Source organism: Cyclopterus lumpus, chromosome 20 (assembly GCF_009769545.1).
Source record: "Cyclopterus lumpus isolate fCycLum1 chromosome 20, fCycLum1.pri, whole genome shotgun sequence".
Taxonomy (NCBI): Eukaryota; Metazoa; Chordata; class Actinopteri; order Perciformes; family Cyclopteridae; genus Cyclopterus; species Cyclopterus lumpus.
In genome coordinates this window covers 13,008,453-13,018,458 of record NC_046985.1, presented here as the reverse complement: position 1 = coordinate 13,018,458, position 10,006 = coordinate 13,008,453, and the positions used below count along the sequence as shown (strand labels likewise).

The following is a 10,006-nucleotide window of genomic DNA, read 5'->3' as shown; positions in this document are numbered from 1 at the left end:
CCTAAACAGCAAACCAGGGCAGATGAACAGGTGCCTTGTGGGCCGCGGTTCCGTACTGCCGCTCCTCGTTAGCTCATACCCGGCCCGTCTCCGAGGTGGAGGAAAGGCACGCACCCGCACGCAGACCTCCATCTGCCAGGCATGTCCGCGCGCTCTCTGATCTCTGACGCCAGCCATCACCGACTCTCGCACATGTGAGCACAGACACATGCAGAGCGGGGTTTTGCATGAGAGCAGGAGGGGTGACAGGTCGTCGCTAGGGAAAAAAAATTGAAAAAAGCTGTAGCTTCTGCGAATTGTGGGGGGGGGGGGGCAGAACTGGGTTTTCTTCAGTGGAGGGGCTCTTCTGCTGGCTTGTTACATTTGATTCTTATTTTTCTGACAGAAACCTTTTTACTTGCTGATGGCCGAGGCAAAGTCCAAACCTGCTTCTTCAGATGAGACAGTCGACAGGGCAGTTTGAAGGAGTGTGTGTGTGTGTGTGTGTGTGTATGTGTAACATATTTGCTCTATTACGTTGTTTGAGATGAATTCTGTTCTCAGCCATGCCAGGAATGTGCCCGCCCAGCCATTAACCTGTCCAAGAATCCACCATTGTCCAGAGCCAAAACAAAACACTTCATTAAAATTGCAGCGAGTCCAACATCAACCTCAGAGGGTCTCGGCAAGAGAAAAGACCCACACTGACGATTTCATGGAACTTCTAGATTTTATTTGCTTTATAACTGATGAATACTTCAAAAGTTTCCAATGTAGCATATGCCCATGTGTGCAATTAATATGATAAACGGAGAAGCAAAAAAAAAAACAATCTTTTTATTTTATGTAAACATGACCAGAATACAAATGAAAACCAGAAAGTTCAAATCGGATTGATGTTTTTCTTTCTCTGTTTAAACGGAATCAAAATATTGGATTTGTGACTTATTCAAATCAGATTTGAGGTGGCAAAAGCAAACAAAAAACAGCTGCTGTAGATCAATCACTATAAGGCCTTTTATAATGAAAGTTACTTCATAGACAGTTGGTTTACATGAAGTTAATGTCAGAGGTCAAATGTTCCAAACACGGGAGAGCTGGTGAGGGATGACTTGTTCTGGAAACGGTTTTGTTTGAGCTCGTTTCTACAACACTTGACTTGTGCTTTAAACACACCTGCTCAGAAGGGCCTTTCTAACATTTAATGATCTGGCTTCCAGTGCTTAGAATTTATCGCCGTGGCGCCAAACTCCAGGTTCCTTTCAACTGGAGGCCGACACAAATTTATCATCAGCACCCTTCAGGCAGGCATCCATTAAAATCTTGAAATGTTGAGAACTTCACGGTCGAGGAACAATCAAATGATTGCTTGTTTAAAAACGACACATTCCAGGCCTTTTAGGTCACCGTGAAAGTTCCGTGTGCTGAAGACAGAGAGACTTGTAAGTTTGATGGCCCGTGAAATTCCACCTTGTTAATCACACTTTAATATTTACAATTTGGAAAATGTTGAGTCTTGTGGGAGACCTCCACATTCTACGACAACCACTAAGTTCATCCGTCAAAGCCGATTGCTTTGTTTTGCACGTGCAGAACAGTCCGTGTCCATAACAAGCACGCGCATGGAACAAGAGAGGTTTGTTCACTCACACCACCGCAAACTGATCACAGGGGGGAAAGCTTGGTCAAATCCTTCTTCTTTTCAGTGTACCGGGTGCTGAGTTGTCCGACAGCCTTGGCGTGCTCCTCATCCACTTCCTCCTTTAATCGTTGCTGCGCCTTCAGAAAGTCTGTCCACTCATCTTTCAAACGCTCCATGTTCCCCTGCAGCTGGGTGCTCTGGAAGGACACAAGAAGGTGAGATTGATGATGTGTGTCTCAATTCTCCCTCTTGTACTATACTTCAAATGTCACACCCTGTTGCATTCATGCACGACAGTGAAGGGTTATACTCGGAGAGCACACAATATCATAAATGCATGTACAGTCTGCATTCCGATCTGTGATAATGTGTCCACCTGTGATTTGAGTCCTTTGCTTGCTGTTGTTTTTACCTGCTGTGCCTCTAGCTCCCTCTGCTGGACTCTCTCTGCCATGTGATTAGCAGCCTCCACTGAGGGAGAGAAGCAACAAAAAAAAGTTATATTCATATTGAATGTCTTCAACAACATACATTGTGACTCAATTTGTCTTTGCATGACCAATAGGCACGCCAATAAGCACATTATTTAATAATGGTACAGACTTGTGGGGCAACTTAAAACTAACCAACACAACATGAACTATATTGTAAGGCTTGGTAATACTTTCTGCGACGCCAATGTCTATTATGCATTATAAGCATACTTATTGTGCGTTATAATTTGCTTAAAGCGGTGCATAATTCCAGCAATAAGCACTCACAAATAGCCATAATGCTATATACAATAACAATCACAACACATCATAAAGTATTTTATAATGACTTATAAACTCAAGTATCATAAACTCAATACTTCACAACTGCTGTTCTTAAAGCATATACAGTGGCCACTTAATTGAAATGTAATCACTACTACAAGTCATTAGAATAGTGATTAAAATTAATCATTAAAAAAGTAATAATGATATAATAATAACTATGTTGAAGTTTGATTAAGTGTCATGCTTACTGTTATGAATCACTATGAATATTCATTAGTCCACAGAACTAATCGTTAAAAGAATGTTCATAATGCATTTCAGCCCAACATGAAAGGGAAGACTTACAACGTTTAACCACATCGGACATCATGCCCTCTAAATCTGTCGGCAGCATTTGCTCGTTTGCTTCGGGGACCATTTTATTGAGGTTCTCCAGCAGTCTGCTCTCTCTGTGTCCACGCTTTTCCTACACAGCAGCAGAGGAAAGCTCATTGTTGTCACAGTCATACCACATGGAAGAGTGACAACATCTAGCACTGAGTCACAGAATATTGTTTCCATTCAAATGAGTGAGAAAATTATTTTCAAGAACAAGAGAAATAACTGCATGTTTCTTAAAGTTTATGTGTCTCTCCATGGAGCAGCGGAGATGTTCATTGGTTTGGGAATATTTCTCTCAATTGCACTAAAACATTGGACAGACGTTCTCACTTTATGAGAAATACAAAATTGGGTTTGTCATGAAATGGATGGGAGTAAAAATAAATACGCTCAATGTATTGGGGTACATTGTTGATACAACTGTGTGAGAAAATATACGGTAATGTGTCACACTGGTGTTTGCACATCTATTGTGTCCCCAGTTCACAAACAATCTTTTTTTCTGTTTAGCCACATTTTTGTATAATATAGGAGGCGTTCCAATCTTGTGACATTATGCACTCACAGGATTTAATGCCTGTGGTTGATGTGTTTCTAACACTTGCAAACAGGTCTTGGCACATAACTTTGTGCAAATTGTATTGACATGTAGATGCTGAGTGTCTAACGTGTCTTCATGAATGAGAGCAGTGTTGAAGGTTAAACATCTAAATGATGGTCAAAAGTCCAAATATCTGTCATCGGGGCACTGAACCCTAAAGTCAAGACTAGGTATGTAGCCTTATAAATAAGACAAGTACCTCAAACTCTCTCACGAAGTAGCGGACCTCTGCGCTGATGATTGGTCTGTGGTCCAACAGTCGTGACTGGATATCACCCACATCTGCAGCACCAAACACAACTCGCATTACATTCAGTTGAAACACAAAGGACACATAGGGTACAACATGTTTACAACATATAACAGTATCATGATTTAAAACAGTACTATATGCACACCTTAATAAACAGTACACGCTTTTAATGCTGTGCTGATGATGGTCTCCATGCAACAAAAGGTATAATCTTATTATTAATCTAATGCAATGTCATTCACTCTTTGTAAATGTATGAGAGCTAACCATTCCTAATGTTTATCACACTGCTAATGGCAATGCATTATATTTTGAATAGCCTCATATCTGGCTGTACCTCATCAGCTGCACTGAGATCAGAGCTAAAAAGGTAATCAGAGCTAAAAAGGTAATCAGAGCGACAGACACGATAACATGTCGACAATGAGAAGTTTTTTTTCCTGCTGTGGATTTCACTCACCTTTAGCAATCTTGTCCATTTTGACAAATTCTGCCAACACGTTAATTGTTGTAGTTAAATCAAAGTTGTCTCAGCTAGCTCAATCAGCTACCAGCTGCTATTCACTTGCTAGGCCTGAATGCCCAACATGCTAAGCTAAATGGCCACTAATTATCAAAGCGAAAGAGCTGTTTATCTGACCCAAACCACCAGTCATTAACGTACCCTATATTTTAAACATATAGTAATACATGCTACCTACAATATGATACACACTGCAGCGGTCCTATGCTAATTGCAGTCATGTGAATGGAAGTCAGCTGATTGCAAAGTAAATATGTAATACTACTTCCGGGTATGAGGCTGCGGACTGAACCAAGTGGCCGGTAGAGGGGTGTCACATCCACCTTGATAACAGAGAGGAGAGAGGGCCTTAAGCGTTCATTTTGTCTTTAACATTTCACTTACAATTCAGTCTTCTGTAGTCTCGAGGGAAGCGACGTCGACGTGCTTTTTACGTTGGAAGTTTTAAAAGTCTGCGAAAGCTTGTGCGTGCGTTCACACGCGCAGTTTGCGACAGTCTGGTGTTCTGCGTGACTGAGGACAGCAGGTGTCAGTGTTGCTCTTTGGTGGAACAAAGTGACATCAGAACCTGCTTTTTAAACTCACTCACACGTTACTTGTGTATTTAGAAAACATCCAACAGTGCAATCATAAAGTATACATATAATTATATATTTTAAAATATAGACCCTACATTTTACCGTGACTTTGTGACGTAAATTAAACTTAAACAAATAGTAGGCTGTTCCACATTATGTGTGCGTAATACAGAATACAGTACAACTTTATTATGACTAACAAATGTCAGCTAATGGTCTAGTCATGGTTGACAACTCATTTACTTAATATGCTTTATCAATTATAGCCAATAATAGGAATATCTTTGAGGTTGCCAGGTTGTGAAACATCTCTGTAGCTGGTGTGTTATAACTCTGCCTTTTTTACAACCCCAAAGTGGGGTAACATATGTAAAGCATAAATTTATGATTTGCAGTATTTCTGTAGGAAACTCTAAACAAAGGGTACCTTGGTAAAAACCTGATTATAATAAGTATAATTAAATATTATACTACACTCGATAAATATATCGAGATAAATGGCTTACCTAAAAGAAATACTACAATCTATGTATGAGTATTAAAAAGGCTGAGTTCCCTTTCTACTGACGTCTCAGTTGGGACACATACATATTTAGTTGCTTAGGCATACAACATTTGCATTCATTAAGATGCCACTATAGTGAAAATAGCTATAGATATTAGATTCAAGAACATTTATATTGTGTTTCTTTGAAAACACCACCATCACCACAAGATGGCACCAAATGTCTCACATGAGTTTTGAAAATCCAGGACTGGTTATACCTCTGTGACTGATTTGTGTTGGATTAGCAAAGGCTTTTATTACACGTTATGACATGCAAATATATTGGCATAAATGTATGAATAAAAAAAAAACTGCACTTGCGGCGAGAGCAAAATATATGTAGATATTCAGTGAGAGTGAGAAGAGGCCTTGTTTGGGGCAAACGTTGCATATTAGTTGTCAAAAGTTTGTTTGCGAGCCCTACATTCATTAGGACTGTCATGCTCAGTTAAGAGAAAATCATTAAGGCACCACTTAAGTCCCCCACTGTCCACATTGTTTAGTTAAACACTTATTACATGCACCATTAGTTTTGATTTGGGCCTATTAAGAAGATTAAATGATTGATCAACAGCCGAGGGATGAAAACAAGCCCCTCACTGCAGCCTCATGTTTGTCTGGAGAACCACGAGAGGATCTCTGACAACAAAACACATCAGATCCAGCGACGACCTCCGTGACAGGATCGTGCATCCTGTTGTTTTGTTTATTCATGAATCTGCAGGGTGAAATTAAAAACATTTAGATCAACCCTGAGAACGGCGGAGAGGCTAGTTAAACGCAGCATTTGTTACCATATTTTGTTTGAAAATAGAAAAGCAGAGTAAACTCCATTTGGTGTTTTACAATAATAACTAATTAAATAAAAATATATTATAGACATATTTACTATATATTATGTATATTTTGTAGATTAGTAAAAGTGTTATAGTTAAAAATCTAAAACTTTTAAAATTTACAAATAACAAAATTACTAAAGAAAATACTAAATGTAGTTTGTAGACCCAACAATGATAACAACAATAATAATAATAATAATAATAATAATAATAATAATAATCTATCATATGATTTATTTTGAAAAATTAAAACATTTAATTAGATATTGCACACTTGGGGCTGGTAATAATATATTTTACAAATGAGGGAGAAAAGTAGTATAAACATCCACTACTCTGAAACGTATCCAAAGTTGAAAATTCCACAGCATTATAGAATTTGGAGGGCAAAGCCAACATCAACATAACGAGGAAATATCTGTCCTACTGCATCATTATGTGCAAGCATTCTGATGCTCGGCTGCAGTTTGCATGCGAGAGCTTGTTGCATGAAGGCAGACCATATATTTCTCTGTATTTGTGTTCCACTGGTCTATTAAGTGAATTCTACTTCTTTATTTGACACCCCTGCACAGAGCACACAGCCTTTCTGTGACACTCTCTGAAATTGTCACTAAAATGGAAAAAAAACATTTTCAAAGTTATAAAACAGAAATGAAATTCATGTATGGTAAATAGGTAATTGTTTAATTTGAGTATCTGTCCACATTAGAGGAGAAAAGATCAATTAAATTCTGTTTCAGATATTTTTTTATTGCATTGGGTTCAGTTAATTGCAATTCAGCAACATTATTATTGAGGATGATAATGTTTACATTATCCTATTTATATCATCATGTATTTTTAACGTGTAAACATATAAATGTTTTTATTAAGTTCAGACTATTTTGAAGCTCTGCAAATAATATGTTGTTAGTTTGGTTGGAAAATATAAATGAAGCTGAAATTAATCATAAATTGATAAATACATAAATACATACATATATTTCCTTTTATAGAATTATCCATCATCTTGAAAGCCAATACTTCAGCTGTAGGCTAGTATCTAACACACTGACGATGTTTTATTGTGGGTTATGTACCTGAGCATATAGTGTACACAATACCCGCTTGACCACATGTATCTTTTTCCGTGTCACACAAGATACACTATTTTTCCCTCATATTTTTATTACATTTAAACATCAGATCTGCACACGGTATGAAGGACCAATGCAGCAGTGCTTCGCCCCCCCCCGTGCGTACGCGCTAGCCAGTATCCAGATGATCTCCTGCAGCACTTCCACACATGGTGCTCCAGCAGTGCAGTGGGAGGTCTGTGATTGTGGTTTACCAAACATGCCCACTGGCCCTCCGAGCCGGCCCCGGTGACGCTCTTGCCTCTGAGTCTCTCTCCTCCCCGGCCCGACCACACCGCCCCTGTAACGACGGTGCTCACATTACCCACTGGGTATAATTATTCTGCATTCTTCTGCCCTCCATTCTCTCTCTCTCTCTCTCTCTCTCTCTCTCGGCTCGGCTGGGTCTTGACACTGAGGTCCAGGCGGAGGGCCGCGGGGCCGCTGCTTTGTGTTCACAACACGCTGAACGCCACTCACTGCACCGTGGCTCTGAACAGGTGGGGGTGGTGATGGGAAAGGGGGAAAGGGAAGGGAAGGAGGGCGTGTTACTCACTGGATGCCAAGGCCTCTGGGCCTGAGGGAAGATGGGGGTGGAGGGGTGGTATGAGAGGACCTGCTGCCCAGCAACCCACCCATCCACTTCTGCCCTTCTCTCTGTCCATATCCACTTTCTTATTTCATCTCCCATCTCTCTCTCTCTCTCCCAGTCCCTGGGCTGCAAGCAAGTCGTTTGTCCCGGCACCACCACGTTCTTGTCCCTCCACCTGCTGGAGGCGGTGGTACTTCAGAGCTGTCTGCCAGAGGTGGAGGTGGTGAGAGCAGAAAATAGAAGAAAAGATAGTCAGTGAACGCATGCCGAATGGAGGGCAGCGGGAAGGTAGAGACCCAAATAAACACACTGAAGGCCTTTATGCAATGGCTCTTTACAAGTCAGTGTGTAGCGTGACACCATCCTGCTGTCACTCTGTCCCAGGGCCTGATGGGAAGACACAGTGGCGGAACATGGCTCACAGCCTGAAAATCAACATATGTACTCATCATCCTGCGCTTTTCAGGGAAGGGAAGATATTTCTCTTTCGCAGCAAAAACGGACGAAACCTTGTCAGGCTCGTCTTGCGATGACTGCCCCTTTTCCTCGGAGCTTAAGATCGCCACTGAGGCATTGAGGGAGGACCGGGAGTGTGTGTGCAGGGGGAGACCAGCGTGTCGGCTGCGATTAGTGTTTGCGGCGGGCCCCATGCCGCCATTTCGGTGCTCGTCCCGGAGATTACCGGGAACCACGCTGTCATTTCTCCCATGGGGGGGGTCTGTCCCCCTGTCCTCTCCCGTCCGGACACGGGTAGGGATCGCCTCTTTCTCCAAGAGGCAGTGTCGAAGTCGACTGAGGGCAACAGGCTGGGGGAGGCTTCAAACCTGTTGAGGCGGAGCGTCCCGCAAAGTGCCCACAATCGAAGTGACAGATGTGTGGGTGGAGGGAGCGCTGAACGAGGATATCTCTCCGTTTGGGTTGAGCAAAACTGCTTCTCCTGGCTGTAGCATTTGAAACCAACACATATTCACTTTATTAACACACACACACACACACACACACACACACACACACACGCACACTGCAACTTGAGCACAGAGGAGTTGAGACTGCGAGGTGGAGGGGAAGGGGAAGCGTTGACTGAGCTCAACTTGATGGTTTTTGAAGTTTTTCCTCAGTTTGTGTGTGTGTGTTCGGTGATGTTGGACGTGGGACAGAGCAAAAGAGGAAGGCAAGAAGTAGGAAAAAAAGGGGGTCTGCCCTGGGGTCACACACACACACACACACACACACACACACACACACACACACTTCTCGGGCTGCTGTGGCATGTTTGGAGCAGTGCCTCGTCAGATTAGGGCCATGCTGGCTGTGTTTGATGGCCAACCTGGACAGACAAGGCCTGCCAGGCACAAACTGCTCAGGCACATGATGTCAGGGCAGACACACACACACGCACACACACACAAACACACACACACACACACACGTGCACGCATACACAAAAATTATCCCGCGCCAGACCAAAGAGACAGATGACACCCAGCATGAAGCTAAAGCCAAATCTGTAAGCATCCGCTGCGATCCAGCTGGCTAGCCCTAGGGTACCTGTCTCTGCGAAGTGGAATCAGCGTCACCCCCGTGAGCTGTCAAATTAGCTCACAGGGCTGGAAATGCTGAAGAGATTTGGCCCCTCGTTGTGGAAGAGCAAAAAGAGAGGCGGGGGGGACATGGGGTGGGGGGACGGGGGGCAGGGTAGTGTTAAGAAATGTTATTAATTCATCCTCCTGTTGGGAAAACTCCCAACAACATGAATTAGGAAAGGTGGACTTATTAGTGTGAACCTGTCGGGTTAGTGATGAAGACACTTACAGGACTCATGTATCCATATATAAACGCACGCACACACACACACACACACACACACACACACACACACACACACACACACACACACACACACACACACGCACACACACACACACTGGTTTCCGGTACCAATGGAAACACACATACATGCTGATACTAGCAGATCCACATGCTCAGACACGGGGAACATGCCTCATGCCTCATGACTTGCATTCACATATCTATATTTATAGATATGTGAATGTTCACATATATATATTTATATATATGTGCAGCCCACATGCTCATTCACAAACACGCATGCCCGCACGCACGCACACACATGCACACACACAGTGCCAAGGGCAAGTTTTCAATTACTGCCAGTGCTAAGCAGTCACCTG

The 10,006-nt window shown here is 42.4% G+C and overlaps 1 protein-coding gene across 2 annotated transcripts; it reads right to left on the bottom strand.

The window, feature by feature from the left end:
• Positions 1-802: 802 nt before the first annotated feature.
• Positions 803-4,387, bottom strand: bloc1s5 (biogenesis of lysosomal organelles complex-1, subunit 5, muted). Of its 2 annotated transcripts, none has more exons than XM_034560747.1 (5): positions 4,078-4,387; positions 3,564-3,646; positions 2,728-2,848; positions 2,034-2,092; positions 803-1,818 (listed from the first exon to the last, which is right to left on the bottom strand). In XM_034560747.1, exons 1-5 carry the CDS (start codon positions 4,094-4,096, stop codon positions 1,645-1,647), a joined length of 456 nt encoding a protein of 151 aa, XP_034416638.1. In that variant the 5' UTR covers positions 4,097-4,387; the 3' UTR covers positions 803-1,644. The 2 variants fall into 2 exon arrangements, with proteins under 2 accessions (XP_034416638.1, XP_034416639.1); XM_034560748.1 differs by having other exon boundaries at positions 2,731-2,848.
• Between the last annotated feature and the right edge of the window lie 5,619 nt (positions 4,388-10,006).